The 22,233-nt window shown below is 41.5% G+C and overlaps 1 protein-coding gene across 6 annotated transcripts in view; it reads left to right on the top strand.

Annotated features, from left to right (window-relative positions):
- The window catches only part of adgrl3.1 (adhesion G protein-coupled receptor L3.1), a 103,990-nt gene that overhangs the window by 70,525 nt on the left and 11,232 nt on the right, over positions 1 to 22,233 (top strand). For all 6 annotated transcript variants that reach the window (XM_028399772.1, XM_028399741.1, XM_028399765.1 and 3 more), the window contains 8 exons: positions 3,653 to 3,836; positions 8,797 to 8,919; positions 9,121 to 9,326; positions 10,762 to 10,938; positions 11,851 to 12,060; positions 15,818 to 16,038; positions 18,496 to 18,562; positions 19,624 to 19,715. In XM_028399772.1, coding sequence (XP_028255573.1) covers positions 3,653 to 3,836; positions 8,797 to 8,919; positions 9,121 to 9,326; positions 10,762 to 10,938; positions 11,851 to 12,060; positions 15,818 to 16,038; positions 18,496 to 18,562; positions 19,624 to 19,715 — 1,280 coding nt within the window. The remainder of the gene's footprint in view (positions 1 to 3,652; positions 3,837 to 8,796; positions 8,920 to 9,120; positions 9,327 to 10,761; positions 10,939 to 11,850; positions 12,061 to 15,817; positions 16,039 to 18,495; positions 18,563 to 19,623; positions 19,716 to 22,233) is intronic.

Genomic DNA, 22,233 nt, shown 5'->3' with positions numbered 1-22,233 from the left:
CTCTAGTCTGTCTTGCTGCTGCTGTTTACGCTGGATTACCCCAACGCTTCAAAGCATTTCACTTCTGCCCCATTTACTGGTGTGTGTGTGTGTGTGTGCGCGCGTCTGTGCAACACATACTCTCACTTAGATACACACACTTCCTCACTCACGCACATACACACAAACGACACCCTTATCTGTCTCTGCAGAGTCTCTCCCCCTCTTTGAAGACCCCTAAAAAAATCCTGTCTCTATTTTAGCCCTCAAGTCCTCATACTTGTGCAGATAGAAATGTCACCAATGGCACCTTAGCTTACAGGCACAACCACACACACACACACACACACACCTATACACACACAACCAAACATCTATATTCCATGTCTGACTTGTCTGAAGTGAAGATGTCTGAACCTCAAGGAAATCACACCCCTTCTTCTTCTTCTTCTTCTTACCTATCTCTGTCTTCTACAGATGTAATCATGGTGCCGGCGAATTAAATTTCAATGGAGAGAAAAAAAAATTAAATGAAATTGAAAATGCAAGATAATCATAAGTTCAATAAAAATCAATGGAAAGCTTAATGAGAGCAGAAAATGAGGTTATCTGAAACACATCAAAGTGAGCGTTTGAGAGCAGCACCAGCAGCAGCAGCAAATGCAAAAGCTGTGCCACAGTGCTCATGTCTGCTGTGCCGACAGAACACCCTCACTCTCTCTCTCTCTCTCTCTCTCTCCCTCTGTTGCCTGGACTGCTACTGTACAGCAAGTGGAGCAGAATGATCCACTACAATGCTTCTGCCAGCCCCCTTGTATGCGTATACACTCCAACTTCACACACATACACACACTTGAGTTCCAACTCCCACATTCCAATCGGCTTCAATATGTGCCGCACACATAGTTTACATGCCCTTGTGTGTTTGCGTGTATGCATTCATACACCAAATACAAGACACCATTAAAGAAACCTTTGGAATCCTTTTAATTTCCATAATACCAGGGCTTAATGAAAATTCTGCTTGCTAACATCCTGACCGTAATGGCATACTAAATAAATAGAGCAGGAAACACAACATACAAGTCCAAAGCTGCCTCCGGAATGATTAATTGTATGATTGAATGATGATTTCAGTATTTCAGTGTCAAGTTTACTTCTGCTTTGTATCCTTCTTTTTAGTCACTGATTAGTAGTTTTGACAAAAAAAACATGGTGTTGGTTAACACACACCTTTCACAAACGCAACAACGCTAGGATCCATGTTCAAAGTTGCAGAGGGGGCATTTTTCTGTGAGAGCGGACTGTAAATTACTATAGAAACTGTATGTTGTTGTGAGAAGGCTCAGATCTCTGTTTTGACCCATGATACTCTATGTGGATTATTCTGATAATGCCAATTCACAGAGTGGCAGATTTCACCATCAATTTAGCAAAACATGACAGTAGAGTATTAAAAACCTTTTTCTGTTTTGCTCTTTTTGATCAACTTGGTTGTCTTAAACTAGTTATTTTGCTTTTTCTGTTTATATCAGATTTGTTCCCAAAATTTCATCCCTTTGATGTCTAATAGCATTGATAGCAAAAACTACAGAAACTCAATCTCAATCCAATTAAACTCAAAATGTTCCTTTTAAAGTGTATTGAAGCTAGCAATCTCCTGTCACAGTGTTAAATAGATAGAAACAGCTTTTGCTTGGTGTATTCATCTGCTTAGTGTGCTTCATATCTACTCCTGCTTATTCCGGTTGTTTGCTGAAGCAGTGGATTAATTAGTTTTTGTTTACATGTAGCCCTCCCAAACTCATTCAATATGCATCCCAGCTAATTAGCTGCTAGCGCTAAAAGAGGACATAATATTATCATATTAGCTTGTTGGCTAAGCACCAATTTCATGTTTGTGATATACTGTATCTAAATGGGCATATCACCCCCACCCTCCAAATAAACAGGTAGGATTAGTTCCATAATTCCAGATGCTAGCTGTTTTGTAGCACATGCCATCAACACTCATATGAGTCATCATCTCATCTTTGCACACACACACACACACACACACACACACACACACACACACCGCTGCTATCTTCTCTTCTCCTTTCTCCTTGCATCTCACTTGTTCTTAACCCTGAGAGAGGGGGACTAAGAGTCAAATAGGTGCATGTGTGAACACCAATAAGCTCATGTCTCTCACTCTTCCTCCCTGCCCCTGCAATTCCCCACTAGAGACCCCCTTCTGCTTGTATAATGGCACCTGTGTCACACCCCCCCCCCCAACACACACACACACATTCCCTATCCGCTCTCCTCAAAAGAAAGAAGCATTGAAAGAGAGAGGGAGAGGAGTGAAGGATTGTGGAGTGTGTGTTTTGGACAAAGGGGTGGTTTACAGAGAAAGAGAAAATCAAGAGACAGTCGGGAGTGTGAGATGTGTGTGTTTGATAGCACCTGTATTCGCTTTTCCGCCTCTCTTGCTCCCAGTGGACGCCTGTCACCATGGACTCACTGGACTGTTTTATCGCTCTCCCATGGCTCTCCCTTTCTACTCCCCCCTTTCTGCACAAGCCTCTCTTTTTCTCTCTGTTTCTTTATCTCTCCCAGGGTCTTTTAAGATGTGTGTGTGTGCGTGTGTGTGGTGTTCATGTCTGAAAATGAGGAGGTGAATTCTTAAGAGCATAAAGGAATGTAAGCTGGAGACAAAATAAGTATTGTTTCACGGGGGAACATTTCATCTCCGTGAGCCAACTCTTCTCCATTTAATTTGGTAATATTTTTGGATTCAAAACTGTTCTGCACGGCTGGATGTGACCCAGCAGACATTATCTGATAAAACTCTTAATTTCTTCTCAGACCCTCAAGCGCAAGTTTTCCCAACTCCAAGATAAAACCGGTGCTTTAAAAAAAAAAAGGGGGAGGAAAAAAAAAAGCTGAACCAGGTTTGGGGGTGTAGGCACATGGTGATTGCAATCAGCTAATTAGCTTAGCTTGATTTTCTGAACATCTGTGATGGATTTTTTTCATCACAACATCCTTACAGAACTCAATAAACAATAAAAAGTGCGGGGTACAACTTTGAAGAGTTTTTATTTTATAACAGCTTCTGTGTTTTTGTTGATGTCTGCATGGGAATGCTACGTCTGCATCGCCTATGTTTTTTTTTTTCGTCTTGATGGTCATGATCTATCATCATGATAAAATGCCAGTGATACCCCGTTCACACTAGGGAAATCAATCCAGCTGGAGTGGGATTCAGGCTGTATCTGCATATATCCAGATAGTGTTTGAAACCGAAAAAAAAAGAAAAAGGAAAGAACGACATGGGACAAAAAAAAAAACGCACAACACATGTGCGCACGCGGTCCTACCGCTGCCTGAACAGACTCTGTATATTATGAGGCACCACCTAGCGGTTTGGAGGACCACAAACAAGCTGGATAAAGCTGGATCGAGCACGGACAGCGTGTGTGATAGCCAAATTTGAAAATAGGTCTGAACGTATCCAGCTTTAAGGCTATCCAGATACAATCCTACTCTAGCTGGATTGACTTTCTCCAGTGTGAACGGGGCCTGATGCATCCCACTGACTGCTTATCTTATTTGGATTTGCATTCTTTTTTTCTTCTTTTTCTACATTTGCCTCTGTGTGACCTCTGCATCTCTGCTGCTACTCCAGGCGATGGTGGAGACTGTGAATAATTTACTGCATCCACGGGCCCAGGCAGCGTGGAGAGAGCTGCCCACCAGTGAGCAGCTGCACTCGGCTACTCTGCTCCTCGATACCGTGGAGACCGGAGCTTTCATGTTAGCCGACAACCTACTGAAGACGGACACTGTGCAGGAGATCACTGACTACATTCGTGAGTACACTTTAAAGTTTAATATCTCAGCTGGACTTCGCAAACATCAAAGAGACTATTCAGCTGTTCTCAAAGCACTTAAAGGACAGTTCTGGTGGTTTTAATGTAGCAGGGCTTCATTAGGTTTTAGGCACTGACAGTACACATTTCACTAAACCCTCAAGTTTACCAGGGTGATGAGTTCAAGTCAAGATTTTAACATTCACTTGGGAAACAGTCCTCCTTGAAGAGTACTGATCTGCTGCTGGCAGAGCAGAGGTAAGATGATGTCATTAGCCGAAGTTTGATGACTTAGCTTCGGTACACAGGAAAGCATGACAGGATAAGAGTGAAAACAAGCACTTATAGTTCACTGCTGTGGAGTGTCATAGCATCTCCCACTCAGTATTCCAAACAGTTTTAACCCTTTAATCATTTAACATGCAAAAGAATGGTAGAAAAGGCCAATGTTTAAAATCCAGAATTTTGAAAAGAACGTTATGACCACGCTCTTATTTTGGGGGAAGAAATATGTTCTTAGATTTCACATTTTATTTCTTTACAAGAACTTATAACAATGTAAAGCAGCTCAGGCTTCTCAAGATCTAAGAATATGATGTAATATCACAGTAAGAGGCAAAGATGACAGCACACATTACCAGATCTTCCCCCTTAGATCTATGTTTTATTATACAAATGAGAACCGAAGTATACTATGTAACTTCACAGTGTGTCAGATAATAACGTCATCCTTCTTGTGTGTGGTAACACACACATAGACCATAACGCACACACACACACACGGACAGCAACGGACATGATCTGAATTAGGATAATGCAGCAGTGTATGAACAGAGCATGAAACCAAGCTACAGTGTAAATTACACAGTAACTGTGAAAAGGCGTCATTACATTAACATAAAAAAAATAAAAAACATGCTATGAAGTTGCTAGCAGGAAAATACAGTAGCAGGTTTTATGTAGTGACTATAGGGCTTATAATTAATTCTGTCACATTAACGTCTGCGTGAAAATGTTTTAACAGCAATTTGTAAGACAACAAAGTGATGATAACTATTCATGCAAAAACTGATTCAATCTAACAACTGTTAACTTTTGTAATAGAATCATCTTTTAACATTGCAACATGTTAAAAGGCTTACCATTTGGTGTCCCACTTTTTTTTTTTACATTAGTAGTCACATTTAAAATATTTCTTGATAACAGAAGATGTGTATTGACCTCAGCATCTCAAGTGAAGTGATTGTGTTTATAATAATGATCCGCCCCATCCGTCCATTCAGTCAGCTTTAAGGGCCCAAAATAATAAATCAATATCTATTGACTCAATCCACGGCCTAATAAGCTAACCAATCCTCGGTTGGTCTTCGGTAGCGATGTCCCAATCCAATCATGTGATCGGAAATCCGGCCCGATTACGTGGTTTCAGACTCGATCGGGAAAAGGATGTTACGTCCCGATGAGGAGGTCCCGATGTATTAGGGCTGTCAACGTTAAGGACTTTTCTGCGGATTAATCCAGCATAATGCTGTGCAGGAGGACTCTCTCGCTTGTAGTGTAGGAGTATGAATGTTGCTTTGGGTGCGAGATGTCCTGGGTTCAAGACTGGGATTGAATTTAGGAGTTTTAACTGAAGTTTTAACAGTCTGTGGCAATGCGTTTCGGGCAGTCTGTCGAAGTATTGTACCCGAGGAAAGGGGCAGGTCATGTGGCTACACACACAGTTTTGCTTGTGCAAACACATACGCGAGCAATAACAGGTATACAATTTATTGTAGTAACATTTGTATGCCCCACGACATCGCAAAAGTGCAGGACATCACAGCCAAGACAGCACAAATGAGCGCAATGAGTGACCTGCCATTCATCTTTGTAGAGAACCCTAAAATCAGATCGGGACTCGGTATTTGCAGATAAATAAAATCAAGTGACTTGGACTCGGACTCAGACTCGAGGGCAAAAAAACCTGATCGGGACATCCCTAGTCTTCGCATTATTTTTGCTTTTCCTCGTTCATTTCTCTTTGTTCAACTGTTCCTTGCCACGCTTCTGCCGGTGGTTTCTGGTTTTGTTGCCAGGTGTTGCTATTTGCTTACTTTCAAGCTTAACCAGAAGAGAGCTAAGATGTTGAGTTTAACCAATTAGCATCAAGCCCTGACACTCAGCATACAGGGCTGCTCAGAAGCACCTAGCCTGCAGTAGGTAGCATTTTTCTATCCCTTAGAGGAAATTCGCTACCATCAGACCACACCTATAGAAGTTTTTCCCCCTCCTAATGACATTGTCTTATCTCAAGAAATGTTCAAATGAGCTCACAGCTCAGCAAAAAACAAAGCAAAAAGAGAGTTGTGTATCAGAATTTTCTTATCTTTCCTCTCCCATTAATCACCTTATTAAACCTCACCTTTATCTGCAGCCTTTAGAATGAGTTTAAACAAGCTCCGCTTAACACTGATGCATTATTATTCATTATTAATAATATAATACCACATATAATTATCATATTGTCATATTTGGGTGCTCGGCTTTTGTGCTTTCACAGTGCTGTATTAGAATTGATGTGAATACAGTAGGTGTGTTTGGCCCTCATAGGAAGGTCAGAATAAAGATGTCTGCTTTCAGTTTCTGTCTGCACTCTTCACTTTCACAGAAATCCTCATCTAACAAATTGCTGGAAAAATATTTGTCTCGTGGCAGGTTTACAAGATTTTATTATTTTTTTTATTATTTCTTTTTCCATATTTTCTTCCCTCCACTTGTAGGCAGAATTGACACAAAAGAACAAAGCTGGTTATTATGGCGGTGTACGCACATCACTTTCCTCCACTTCTCCTTCCATCATCTCTTCTCATCTTTTCCTCACTGATCATCTTATCGCTGGGCCGTGGAATAAGGGAGTTTTACTGGAGAGCAGAAACCTCCTCTTTCCTTTTCATGCCTTTAGATGATGATGATATATTTGTGAACCGTCGTTTCATCCTCATCCAGACCAGCGGGTTGCACTCACTTATGTTTCCCATGGTTATCCTCCTGTTTACTTCCCCATTTGATTTGATTTTTTCAAAATTTCCTTCACATCATTTCCCCATTACTTGGATTCACTGGCCTTATATGCTGCTCAGACAGAGATGAAAAGCCACGGAGGAGGAGGAGGAGAGGAAAGAAAAGCGAAGATGATCAGTAAAGAAGAAGACTGGATGAGTGGATGCTTGAGGGTGATGGTGATGGTGGTGGTGGTGGAATGTCAAATGATGCTCTAAGGATTTTTTTTGCTCACTTCCTCATCAGTAAGCAATAAAATTACAGCTATTTACAGCATGGTGATAGCATGACGACATATTTCCTGATCAGACAGCATAGAAAGATCAGATTCCACAAAGTCAGTCCTCACAACATGACTTGTTGTTGTGTTCTCGATCAAGTTTTGCCAGACAACTGACGTCCTACACAATCTTACCTTACATAATTACTGACTTGTATCTCCTCCAGTTTCTTTCTTCCTGAACGCTCCACATAAATATGGTTACATAAACAGAAATGTAGGCTACTGCATCTCAGAGGAACTTAAAACAGGAAGTCGCCTTTTTTTTGTGTGGAATATTTTGTCTCCACATTCCTCTCTTCTTTCTGTGCTGTTAATCTTCCCTCCCAGCTAATCCAGTGGGCAGATCCACTGTGATTATCTCTCCCCTTTATTCATAACCAGCCCGGCACAGCCTGTCATCTCTATCTTTCTTTTCTCCCATCCTCACTTCTGCCTCTCTCTCTCTCTCTCCGATTCCTCTTTCCTCCACTCTCTTCTTTGCACTTTTTAAGCACCCCTCCCCTCGTTTTTTAACAAGTCTTTCAGAAGACAGTGAGTGACGAGAATAAATTATTTGACGCATTTTAAAGAAGCCACTGCAGCTAGTGTAAGTGATATTATTGTGCTAGATTGTGAGTGTGACTATGAGGCGCGGCATCAGGCAGATGAATAAATAGTGTTATTATTAGAACCAAAACAGTGATTTGAAGGGATAACACAGCGGTAACAGTGTGTGTGTGTGATAACGCTAATGAACAAGTGTGTTTCTAAGGAGGAGGATTGTCATGACAAGGATGCTTTAATTAGATTAGACTCAGCGTGTTTTGATGCCCTGCTGATGTGTGTGTGTACATGTGTGTACATAATGTGTGTGTGTGTGTATATATGGCTTGAATGTTTAGTTTGGCTCATGTGCAAGTGAGGGACACTTAAGCAGTGTTTCACTTTCTTTCTGCCAGTATTTGCATATCAGTGTCTGTGTTTATGTCTGCCTGCCTACCTCCATTTACTCTTCCAATACGTTAGTATTTCTGGGCTTGCACTCTGTAGGAGAACATACTCCATCTATCTTGTCTCCAGTCCTCTCCTTACCCCTCTCTTTTTAGGCCTTTTCTAAGCACACTCTCGCCTTCAACTTTCCTTTCCTTCCCGCCTCTCATCCCACTCTGCCTCCTCTTTCTCTCTCATTTAAATCTGACTTGTCCTTGTGCTGTTTATTTGATCAGAGAGCTGTTTTCACCATCAAAAGCAGCAGTCTAAATCACTAAGAAGCACAAGATAGCAAAACAGCAAAGGTATAATTAGTTGTTAATTAGAAACTCTATCTAACACATTACACGGCTGTAATCAGGAATGTGCTAACAAACGTGGATGGTGAAATTAGATTTCCACAATACAAGAGAGCTTGGATAATCTCCTTCAATGTGTGTGTGTGGACCTGTTGCCAGGAGACACTGTTACCTTTTTTTATTTTTAGTATAAAAACACACATTATTTCAGTCACGTCAACTTTTTTTTTCACCATTAAAGAGAAGTTTCAAACAGCACTTGGTGAAAAAACATGCTTATTACAAGAGCCTGTAAAACAAATGTGCTGTTACGTGCTATGCTATGACTTGACATTGCTGTTGTGTATTGTCTGTGTGTGTTTTGCAGAGCTGGAAGTAGCCAGGCTAAGCACAGATGGGAACCTTGCAGACTTGACATTCCCTCAGTCCGAACAACATGGAAACTCCATACAGCTGTCGGCCAGCACTCTGAGACAGCACGGCAGAAATGGTACAAGAGAAATCTCACATTCTCTCTCTCTCTCACTATAGGAGAGGTCCATGCACCTATCATCTAACCCACTTTGCGGCGCTGACTGTCTCCTAATGCATTCTCTTGTTTTTCTCACATTCCCGATCTGTCTCTGTCACCATGGTTTAAAAAAAAGTAGCAATTACAAAAGGTGCACTGATCTCATGTGTCTTCTTACAGGTGAGATCAGGATGGCGTTCGTCCTGTACAGGAACCTGGGGGCTTATTTGTCCACAGAAAATGCAAGCGTTAGATTAGGTAGCGAGGCGATGTATCCTAATTACTCCGTCATCGTCAACTCCCCGGTCATCACTGCGTCCATCAACAAGGAGAGCAATAAGGTTTACCTGTCTGAACCTGTGGTCTTCACCGTCAAACACCTGCAGGTAAGGAGGAGGAGGGGCACAACAAGAAGGTGATATTATTGGATGCAAATTAATGTTAAGGCTTGCACTAACAAGAATAAACAGTTTTGCACTTCCTAATGCAACCATTAAACATGATTGACTCTGCTGCAACCAGCAGTCGTGAAGAAAGTTCACTGAGTGTTTAGATGAACTTTAGGATGATGTGCAGAGTCAGGTGGAAAACTGGTTTGTAGAAACTGTATAAATGTAAATATACTGTAAAAACACACAGCTGTGTTCTCTGTGCTCCTAGCCAACAATCGTGCTGTTTCCACAGAGGTATGGAGATATGTGAGTCCACAGCTGGAAATAGTTTCCCGAAAACTGACTCCTGTTTGGGAAAAGTTTGCTTAAATCCTGGCTGTTTGCCAGGTTAAATCATTTTCATTTTTACAGAGTCCATTCTTAATGCCAAATCATCTCCGGGTAGTTCACATCCCAAGGTCAAGCCCTTAAAATACGACACAGAAAAACTAAACCACTTACCCTGGACTAAGCACTTGGTGCATTTAAAAAAACAACAAACACTGCTGGTTATCTTGACAGCTTGACAAATAACACTATGGTACACCTGACACAACAAACTCCAAAGCAGACCTGAAGCTGCTTACAGGCTCTTTATAATGTTTTCAATCACCCTTATAGTCTTTAATTGTCATGCCTCTTGGTCACAGCCATGACAAATGTTCACTTCCTGCACTGAGTATGGTCAGTGTTTGAATATCAGGACATTTTCTGCAGACTTTGACGAGACTTGGCTTGGCTGACTTTGACTTGCTCTGAGTGACATTACTGTAGAACAGCTCTGGCGTTTGCTATAATTAAATGCTGAGTACCACATTGCTTCATGATGTATGAATCGGGATGATCAACCAGCACAGTTTTATTTTGTGTTGCTCATCCAACAAGCAAATGCTTATCCAGTTGGTGATGCAGCTTGTTGGCAGTGAAAGAATCCTCACTGTTTCACTTGCTCTTTTTGGGAGTAACTTTACCAACCTAACACACACACACGGCCTCATCAGTTTACACAACACAAGCAGCTCCTACACTCCAGAATCTCTCACACACACACACACACACACAACAAGCATGGACACAGCACTGTCACCTCCTGCCATGGCTCCATGTTTATTTGTTGCTGCACACACGCATTCTGTCCCTTCTGTTTGTTGTTTTGTTGTTGTGTGTGTTTGACTCCCTCTCTGTGTTCCTTTCTCTCCCTCCTTTTTTTTTTCCACCACTTCCTCCCACCGTTTTCTCACTTTTTGTTGGCTCCCCAGCCACTCTCATGTTTCTACCTCCCACCTCCCCCATGACAAAGTATCCCTCCCCCTCCCACTATTTGTCTCTCAATTTCTTCCTGCACTGTCTGGGTTTCTCTCATTCACTGTGTCTATCTCCTTTTTTCCAGCATTCGGAAAAGAATTTCAATCCCAACTGTTCTTTCTGGAGCTACTCCAAGCGCACCATGACGGGATTCTGGTCTACGCAGGACTGTCGTCTGCTGGCTACCAATCGCACACATACCAGCTGCTCCTGCACCCACCTCACCAGCTTTGCAGTGCTCATGGCCCACGTGGAGGTCAAGGTAGGCATTTACTCTTCTGTACCTGCCAGACAGGGATGAGGGATATCAAGGGGTCAGTTATTCATCATGTGATTAGCATGTGATTCACTCTGAGCATCCTCAGAGTGAAGGGGGGAGTGGGGGAAGGGGGGGAGTAGGAGATGAAGACCCCAACATCTGGAAAATAGATCACAACTCTACAGAGTCTGAATAATCAGACTTGGCACAGAACATTTTACAATTGATTTGTCAAGCTGGATGATGACACAAAAAAATGCACATCAAACATCACTATCTCTTGACTTCTTGATTAGTGTAACAGATACAGAATAATGCTCTTATTTTGATTGTAAATCTGACTGATAAGGATGTAGAAAGCCTGTATTTTTATATCCAAAAGCCAAAGTAGGCGGTGGATAAAACACATTATTGTCCTGGCATGTGTGGGATAAGTACATTTTGTTGCTTTAAGTTCCTTTTTCACAAATCGGCTCTTGTAACTCTGGATATTGTGTGACACCCATTCTCTCCCTGCGGGCCAGAGGATGTGTGTTACTTCTAAAGGGGTCATGGTCAGAGCTAGCTTGGCAGCTGTGTGTGAACACAGTGTGAGGGTTTGAGCAGTAGATCCATCACAGTAGTGCTATGCTGAATATTGCTCTGCCTGCCAGGTTGCAGGACACTGATGGATAGAGCTAGCACACCTGTGCAACACAGCGTAACGCTGTGGCCCTGAACGCTCGGCGACATGCAGCCAGACTCACATCAGTCAGGGTGGGGAGTGGTTGAATCTCTCTTGTCTGTTGTCCTACAGTGTGCTCCATCTTGTATGACTCATGTATGTTTTTAGCTAAGCCAAGGCTGAACATGACTGTATAGTCACTTTAGATGGAATTACTATTAAGGTTCTCTGTGTTCTTGCTCTTCCCACAGAAAACAGGCAGCATGCACGATGTGCTCCTTGATGTCATCACATGGGTGGGGATCCTGCTGTCGCTGGTTTGCCTCCTTATCTGCATCTTCACCTTCTGCTTCTTCCGAGGGCTGCAAAGTGACCGCAACACCATCCACAAGAACCTCTGCATCAGCCTCTTCATCGCAGAGTCGTTGTTCCTGGTTGGCATCAACAAGGCTGATCAGCCGGTAAGCACACACTTTTGAAACTGGTTCTTCTTCTTATGCTGTGCCTACAGTGCATTGAACTATGCAGTGACCAATACTGCCTCACTGTAGACCAAGTTAAATGTTTATTAAGTGCATTACAGCTGCATGAAAAAGTGCAGCTGTGATACGTGCTTTGTTCCTGGAGTAAATCAAAAACAAACATGGCTTCTGTGGGAGGCTGTTAAACAAATTTTTATCAGTGTATTCAAACCAGCCTGGATTACATCAGAACTTTTTTTCCTCCTCAATTGTAAAGAAATGTTGCTGGCATTGTTGTTGCTCCACATGCTCATTTTTCCATGCAATTATTACTAAATTAAGTCATGGACTCCACCTCAAATTAATTGTAGTGCAATTTACTTCTACTTAATAAAGCCTAATACTTTCCCGGTCACTATGAAAATGATTTACAATGCAAATTGTGGGCTGCACTTTATCTTTGTGTTAGCTGAAATGATATCAGTGCTGTTCTTTAGTCTTCTATTGCTTTTGTTAGTGTTTCTTCCCCCCTCAGGCAAGAGGAGCTGGAGTCTCTCTGCTTTGCCTTGGAATCCTGTTAGATGTGATGAGGATGTATAATACATCATTTAATACAAAGACCTACAAGGCAGATTTGCAAATCCAACCACCATTTGACCATTCATAACAAAGTGATGTGGTGTCAGACCAACTGAGACCTTAGTCTGTGCATTACTGATAAGTAGTAGAATTACCTTGAATAAATATGAGGTAGAATAAAAGCTTCTGTTCCCATGGACTGTTAAATTTTTAAATATTTACTCTCTGTATAAAATTTCAAACATATTTTTTTTATTTTACAGTGATAACTTTATTCAGTCAGATGCATCTATGTGAAATTGTTCTTGAATCCAGCTTATTTTAGACATCTGTAGGCAATGGAGTTAATTTATTGTGATGTATTCTGCATTGTTCTAACAGCGGTACGACTCTCTGTGGCCTTGATGACGGGCAAGCACTGCTAAAGACACTTGTCTTTCAATTGAAAAAGCCATTTTTTTAAACATGTGGAATTGAGTCCTGCATTTTCAGAAAAACAAATCCATTATTAACCGTGCTGGTTTCTGTGGCGCCCGTTACAGATTGTTTTCCACCTGAGAGTGTGAAGGTTTTTTTTAAATTGCTTCCATTACAATTTGTGAAGCAATATCACCAAAAGCAACTAATTTTAAATCCCTGACAGTGTACAGTGCAGCTTTGGCACTACTGTCCGGGTCCACATGGTTTTGCATTCCAATCATAGCCTGCGCTGAATAATCCATATGGTCAGATTTCAATATATCCATCATGGATTAAGACTTAAAACCTCACTTGGATGAAGGCGTTAAGACAGATTCCGAGTTATTCTGAGCAATGTCCACCAAACAGTAATCAACATAAAGAAAACCTTGGTACAATTTATACTTTAAAGACATCTTAGTGCATTTTTTTTGTCTTTAAGCTGTTTGAACCATTATATGCCTCTTGGTGAGGAAGCGCTCAAGGCTGCATTCTTTATCTCCAGAAATGTTAGAACAGCCTAAGGCAACAAAAACAACATTTTCACTGCAAATGAAGAGACAAAGCAAATTTGATAGAAGGTGTGTGTTGACGGTGAAGCTCGTGCATTTGTCTTTGTGTGTGTTTGTGGATGAGGGATCATGTTTCTTTGTATGTGCGTGTGCCGCTGTTTTTGCCTGCGCTGTTCTCCTGTTAATTACTGCTGACTATTTGTGACCTCCATTAACATCTTCAGCATCACTTAGCTCACAGCCGGTTAAGCCACAATTCCAGCAGGAGAACTAAATGGCTTTGCATAAGCAGCCACTTTTTTTTTTACCTGTGTATATGTGCACGCATGTGTATCACTGCCTGTGTGTGTGTGTGAAAGCCACACTGTGTGATCATTAGAAATGGAAATGAGTGACTCCCTCGCCCCCTAAACTCATTGTCTTTCAGACATTAGGTAATTGTCTCTCGCTGCAAAACCCCTCCATTATGAAAGTCTGTCTGTTAGCTCTTCCGTTCAGTGATTTAGGAGTGACTCTTTAGATTAGAACATTGCCATGAACCTGACGGGCTGAGGCTCACCACTCATTCATTTCATGTCTTCTTTTCTACCTGGCTTTTCTTCTTATTTTATTTCCTAAATGGGTAATGCTCTTTTAGGTTTGATACCCTTCTTGTATATTCCTGCACCTCAATCTGCTGTTTTTCTCCTCTTTTTTTCATCTTGGAGAGTCTCTCAGCGGATTTTATGATATCTCCTACTTCCCCTTTATTAATCGGTACTCAGTGGCTACTGATAATGTGAATTCACATATTTACTTTGAGTGTGAATGTATAAATACAGTGCCTGGTGTGATAATTGACATTTAATTGACAATAATGGAGTTATTGCTCCTGTTAAACACCATTTTCACCATTCACCTTGCTGTTGTGACACATATCTGTGTTAAATAAAAAATAAATAAATCAGTGCTGATCTACACAGTAAAGAACATTTACCTATAGAGCTAGTAGTTTTATATTGTCATACAAGCAGAACACTACTCCACCTGCAATGCTCTGAACTGTGCTGCTTAAGGTGGACAGTCTCTAAACTTCTGTCACACAGTCCTAGTAACAGCATATGGAGTCTTGGTCCCCAGAGCAAACCCGATCATGTAGCATTTCCAGCAGATCATTACACTGGTTGATTCTTGCATTATTTCTCTTAATAGGAAAAAATATCAAACCTTCCACTGCTGCTTCTTCCTCTGATGTTACACTGAGGGCAGACTAGACCTTGCATTGGCCCATTAGTCCAATGATGGTGGGTTCATACAGGCTACAGTGTGGCTACCTGTCCAGCATGCTAACGTTAATGGAACATAATAGATATATTGGGTATAATAGCAAAGCTGTTATTTTTCCACAATCTGTTCTAACTTTAGTTAATGTCTCTAACTTTTTTATTATTATTATTGGTACTACACACATCTTTATTCTCAGAACTACTCATTATCAACCTGAAAATGCTGCATCTTTCCTCAGCCTCCAAACCTTGTCAAATTGCTCCTGCATTGTCTCTTTCATATCCAGCTGCTGAGTCATTTTTGCAGCAGTTTCACTGATTTTGTTCATCCTTGACATTGACAAAAAATCATATTGTGTTTTTCAACAGTGTTGTCAAGTAATTTGCCCCTCTCACCAACCCACCGTCTCCCCCTCCCTACTCCTTCCCTTTATTTCTCAGCTCCCTTTTTAAAAGTGCTTTGCTGCGTCTGTTTGAAATGCGGTCAATCACAAGGCTGCAGCAACAACTTGTCACTTACATACTCATTTATCTTCTTAGATTACTTGTAGATTGTAGACAGCGAGTAAAGTGTGAGGGAGACTCGACTAATACTGCAATCTTGAAGTGATTCATTCTGTCACCTGAAATTGCTGTTAAAGTGTATGCTATGGCTGTGAGTTCACTGCGCTTCCATTTGCCTTATCCTTTCTCCCGCCGCTCTCTCTCCTCTGTCTGTTCCAGTGATGGCGGTCCAAGTTTTAATCCCTCACATTTTCTTATGTGAATATTCTGACTGAATAGTCTGACTCATGCCCTTATCGCCTGCAGTATTAGCTTCTTTTTTTCCCACTTTATAACTAATCAGTGCAAGTGTCCACCAGATTAAACATTTCCTGAGGATTTGTGTGTGTTTTTTTATTTTTTAAAAAAACCCTCTCAATCTTTTCTTTCCCTCACCAGATTGTCTGCGCAGTCTTCGCGGCCTTGCTTCATTTCTTCTTCTTGGCAGCGTTCACCTGGATGTTCCTGGAAGGAGTACAGCTCTACATCATGCTGGTCGAGGTGTTTGAGAGCGAACACTCCAGGACTAAGTACTTCTACCTGGCAGGATATGGAGTGCCTGCTGTCATAGTGGCCGTGTCTGCTGCGGTGGACTACAGGAGCTACGGCACCGACCGAGTGTAAGGAGGGTGGCGGAGAGTGTGAGGAAAAGGGATGGGACAAGGGAGGAAAGGGGTGGGGGAGAGAAGCTGGAGTGCCTGCTGTCATTTTGGCTGCGTCTGACACTCTAGACGTGACAAGCTGTGGCGCTTCTGAAGAGTCAACACACAGAGGGGAAAGAGAGGCAGAGACGGATGAAGGGTGGGGAGAGTATGGGCAACAAGCAGGCGAGGATGCACCAGAGAGTGCCAGCGTGAGCACAGCAACAGGACAATGTGTGAATATGGAGGGAATTAACAGGTGTGATAGAGGAAGACGGTGTACAGTACAGTGGAGCAGGGAGGGGAGGAAAAAAAAAAAGGTTTAATCGTGAGTGATGTGTAAGGAATTGATGCAGTCAGGGTGTACACACCTCCACACCGGCTTCCAAACAGGCCTTTGAGTGGTGATGGGTGAGAATGTACTTTAAAAGGCAACACAACCTTGCTTAACATGCTTCTTGTGTAACACCACGCACAGGGTGAATTACGAAGAGCAATAATACAAAACCTATAAAAACACAAACTTTTTTTGTGCATACTATTACTATTACTCTGAAAAGAGGCAGCATTTTATTCAAATATTACATATTTTAAATGCATCATAACCATAAAATGTATATTGAATAGCATTACCTATCTCCCTAGTCTGTGTGTATAGAATCTTAAAGCATGAAATGCACTGATTTCCCTCAATTCCCTATAAATGAGTGCTCCATATAGGATGTAAAAAAAAACCACACTATAGCACCTTTAAATTATTCACATGCGCAAACGCTTATATTCTTTGCCGCTTCTGGGACCTTTTGTAGTTCAGACATGTCAACTTTCCACTAAGCTACACATCGCCTCATAGATGTTTGAAGATGAGGTTTGAGTTTAGCTGTGTTTAACCATCAAGCCACACCATTCCCCATGCCACTTACATCAATATTTTATCACAGGATGATCATTAAAACATGAGAATCTGAATGCCAAGCTCAAGATGAATAATCAAACTGCATGCCATTAGCCAACAGGGTATTGTGGAAGACTTGAGACAATGGCTATGGTGTAAGCACTAAAAAATGCAAGATGACGTTTTGGGAGATTGCAGTATTCTCTCACACAAATTAGGTGTTAAAGAATCACATCGCCTGAACAATTAATGTTTTAATAGCCCTAATCTGTATGGCCCTCATGAATTTAAAAAGTAATTGACACAACTATTTTCCCTGCAAAGTACTTTTCATTACAAGCGGAACTTATAAGACTCATTTATCAGCTGAGCTTTGAAACTGACACTGGTGCTTATCATTTCAGACACAACACATTGAGACAAAAGCTCTGAAAATATCATCTGCCATCCCTGCTGTGTCACCTTGTCACGTAATGCACCCTGTTCCTACCCTATATTAGCCAGTGGCACCGAGTTTCATTCACAGCCAATAATGAAGGTGGCCATGACTTAGCAAAGGAGCCCTAATGGAGGATACTGTGACACAGTCAGGGACCCATAATGGAGGGCTCTCTAATGTGGTGGAAATTGAAAGATTAATAATTCAAAAGCAGCTGGTCATGAATCAGTTGGCCATTTTGCTCTAGCGGTTTTTCTCAGGCACCTTTTTTCCGTAACCAGTTGGGTGTGACCTCAGTGGAGGGCATGCTGGGACTTTTTTTTGCAACTGCTTGCTGCAGTTGATGAGTGAAGATGTTTGGGGGGGGCAATTTAATTTAGCATTTACCATAGAGCAGTATATCTTCTTCTACTGATGCTAACCTTGTGGTCAGAAATTACTGCCTCTGTGTATACGTGCTCATGCATGTCTTCCATCTCCGATTGTGTGTAGGTTTGTGTTAGTATAGGCTGTGTGTATGCATCCCTTCTCTTGCCTTTAACCTCACCACAGCCATCCCCAGCCTCCATAAATAGCATGTTATGAGCACTGCAACCATAACTCAGTATTCAAATGAACACAGTCATGTCATATTTTCTGCGACCGCAGGATGTGGCCGCGTCATATATCTGTGCCCTAAGGGGGAAGTAAAGGCTTATTTATCACAGGTGCTCACCCCTCGCTGTCCCCCCTTCTGTGTGTGATGTATGTTTGGGGTCTATTTTCTCCATCCTGCAACACCTTTTTCACTGTTCTTCATCTCTTTCACTTTTTCATCCACTCAGATTCCCTTTGTCCTCCCTCTGTCATGATGCATTTGATATACTGTATGTCATGTAATGTACTGTTATTTTTTCCAACTTGTGTGTGTGTGTGTGTCAGTGATGCATGTCCCGTCCTCTGATGGTAAATCCTTGCTATCCAACATCCATCTGAGACTAAAGCATGTTTTTAGTCCCTCTGCATCTTTCACCTCTACTGTTCTTTTTTCCCAGTGTTTCTCATGCACGATGTCTCTGTCTCTTCGTCTTTTCTCACTCTGTTTCTGTCTTCCCGTCTCTAGGTGCTGGCTGCGATTGGATACATACTTTATCTGGAGCTTCATAGGCCCTGCTACACTCATCATCATGGTGAGACACACACACACACACAAACACACACACACACACACACACACACACATCTGACATAGCATGGCATGTACCACAAAATAGAATGGCTGCCATGTGCTCATGCAAGAATGACGGTTTGCATTAAGGTGTTCATTAATCTCCTACAAGCAGTGGAAGGCACTTTATATGTCAACTTAATAATTCCTGCTCACGGATTAATACTCAAGTGGGCGCATATTCATACAAGCTGGAAATCTGTGCAGAGGACAGAGAGCACCAACCGCAGTGTGTCACATAGAATAAGATAAGAGGTCTGTAAAGTTATGTTGCTATTAAGCCACTTATTTCAAAATCCAAGTGCTGTCCTGTCCTGGTTTTCCTAATGCTTCCATACAGCAGTGTCAGTGAATGGTGTTTCATCAGTGAGAAAACTGTTCTGAGGAGCAGGAACAAGCACTATATATCTTGATATAGTCGGCCAGGCAGGCACACAGACAGAGAGTAAAATAAATAAATAAATAAATAACAATAAAAATAAAAGCTGTATTTGATACAGAAAGAATAAAAGCACAGGGGACGTGTTCCCAGACGCCTGTACACCGATTCTCTGTAGTCGTTTTAGAAATGTCAAACAGACTATCACTGATCTAACTGGGGCTGCAGGTGGTGAGCAATACAGGTGAGACTGCCCCCTTTATGACACTACAACCCGCTGGTAACATGTACAGCCTCTGAGACCCAGCAACAGTACAGCCATTATTCAACCAGCCTATCTATGTATTTGCAGGCCAATAGAAAAGACAGCCTCTGTGAGAATTGGGTTTCTATTGTAACAATGATCCTCAATGGATGTAATGACTGCTGCATTTTCCCCGGTGCTGGAGCTGCTGTATTTTGAGCACATAAAGGGGTTGTTGATTGTGGGCTGGATACTGTGTCCCCAAGCCAATTACGGCTAGAAGGGAAAATGAAATGATATGCACTGTGTGCCACTGAATTGCTGTGGTGACATTGTGTCTTTAATTAGTCTCATTGCTGCAGAATATTAACTTGTATGTGTATGTGTCTGTGTGTTTCAGCTGAATGTAATCTTCCTTGGTATCGCTCTTTATAAGATGTTCCATCATACAGCAATTCTCAAACCAGACTCTGGGTGTCTGGACAACATCAAGTGAGTTCTTCTTTACATACCAACCTGCCACCACACCCATGTGTCTGCTCCTTGATAGCAAACATGCACACTTTTGTGAAACTTATTGAATAATCTGATATTTTGGGTATTTTGTTTTGACAATATTAGAAAAATGGATACTGAGTCCTCTTGTCTTTAGGCATTAAGTACAGTATGTAGCTCTGGCTAACATTAGCTTAGTTTATCAGATATTTCTGTTGCTCCACTTCTCTGGAGGGCACTCTGGAAAGTGGATGGATTTCAACCAGGCGGAATTGTTTTAAAGTGAATACAGTAGGTTGTAGTATCAAATCATTACAGACTAATAATTCCAATCTGATGGCTTATATCTGACAGCCCCTATGTAGGTAATCTAGTCTAGATGGAAATAGGGGTCCATGCGCACCCCCTGGCTTTTTTTATGCCACCTGAATTTTTTTTAATCTTTAAAGTGTCTATTTTCAGAATCTGCCAGGTACCAAGCTGAAATAATGTCCCAATTACTTCATTTTTAACCCTTTACTGCACCCGACCCAATCCCCAAAATTTGGAAAATGATACACACAGTGACATAACTTTTGATGTAAACAACATACAGATTCAAATGAACATTTTCCCATACAGTGTTGACCCAAGGATAAATAATAAATGTCCAACAATTTTACACCCCACCAAAACACAAGAACGGCAGCTGCTGCTTGTTGCCGAGCTTATGCACTCTTATGCACTCAAAATAGCAAATGTGAATATACTTGCTCATACTTGTCACCCAAAATGTTAAACTGTTCTTTTAAATACAAGGTCTGTCTTCTTTTATATTTTCACCATGCTGCATGAAACACATTTCACCTTTATCTCTCATCATTTTGTGACGCTCCCCGCTGAATTCATCATATCGTTATTCTCAGTTATGTTCCTGTTACTCATGCAACACTGTGGAGGATGTCACTGAAAGATGACTCCATTTCCACTGAACACGGAAACTCTGTCTAAACTAACTAATCTGAATTTTGTTATTTTTTTTTCCTTTTTTGTTCTAGTCCAGCTCAAGACAAGAAAGACTCCGTATAATTCAAACAATGTGCCATAGATGGGAGCTCTGAGCCTCACTGAGTTCAGAATTCAGAATGTAAAAAAATCACAAAATGACTTACTGGTTCCTCGAATTATCATATGAATATTATTGCCGATGTATCTTTCATGAAATCAGTTTTTAAGCAGAACTTCCAAGTGTTTCAGAAATAAAGACGAAGGCAGCTGATCTTTGCTTTAGTGCAGTTAAAGGGGAATGTAATGAAAGGGTCTGATGAAAGACGAAAAATCAAAGAACGATTTAAAATATGATGCTTTTGGATCTTTTTTAATGACGTTTCTTAGTCTTTCTGAGCACACACTGAAGGCTGGCTGGATTTTAATCTATTTCACTTCATTAGTCATGTCTTATTGTGGTTCATTTAATCGTTAATCACCATCCATTTTGTTATTTTTTGTTCTTCATTTTGCTTTCTTTGTCTCTTTATCTCCAAGCCATCATGAGTTATGTTTGTTGTGGATTGGCTCTGGTAAGGCCACTCTCCAAACAGATGTCGTCTTCCTTGTGCTTTGCTTGTTGTCCATAGAAACTTGTCTATCCATATGCCTACATTAACCATCAACCCGCCTTGTAAAATGGATTTCTTGTTCATGTGTGATTTGTGAGGTCTTACACCCTGTAGACCTAATGTGCTGTTGGAATATTATAATGGCGTACAGTGAATTCAGGGAAGCAGAGCTGAGTGAGAAACCTCGACTCCAGGGAGCGATGGAGGGAGAGGTGAAATGGTGGGATGGAAAAAAAAAAAAGAGATGAGTGTACCCTTTATTGAAGAGGGTCGTCAGACGAGCTTTATTGGAGGTTCTGTCTCGCCTGAATGGTGCCACAGAGGGCAACATCAAATCAATCACCTCACTCTCACTCACTTATTCTCCTCCTCGGTCTCTCTTCCTTCCACACGACTCCCCTAATATCTTCCACCCTCTGTGTTCTTTCTCCCTCCGTCTCCTCTCTTTCGTTCCTTTGTCTCTATCCTTGGCATTAGAAGTGATCAGTGCCCAGCCAGCCAATCAAATTAACAGCCATCATACCGGCTGTGGTGTCAGACCCAAAACTCTGACCTTTAGTAGGAAATGTCATATATAATGGCTGTTATGTCCCCCTGCTTACTACCCAGTGAAGCTCATCATACGCACACACACACTCACACACTCAGAGGACCACTTACAATGCATACACATGCCTCAACATGACCACATCTTTGACATTTGGCCTTAATGACTCCTTGATTCTCTTTATCTGAAATTTAAGGTTCCTGGGCTTCAAAACTTTTATTAAATTTAATTCCATTAAACTGTTGTAGTGACAAGTGCAGACATCAAGACTCATGGTGCCTGTGAGTTAGATGGAGTTTCAGCTGTAATTTGGAGAAAGTATGCCGTATTGTGCTTTCCTTTTTGATGCTGCTGGCTGACGTCAGCTAGT

Source organism: Parambassis ranga, chromosome 1 (assembly GCF_900634625.1).
Source record: "Parambassis ranga chromosome 1, fParRan2.1, whole genome shotgun sequence".
NCBI lineage: Eukaryota > Metazoa > Chordata > Actinopteri > Ambassidae > Parambassis > Parambassis ranga.
The sequence above is the reverse complement of the archived record's forward strand: the minus strand, read 5'-3'. Positions and strand labels throughout refer to the sequence as shown.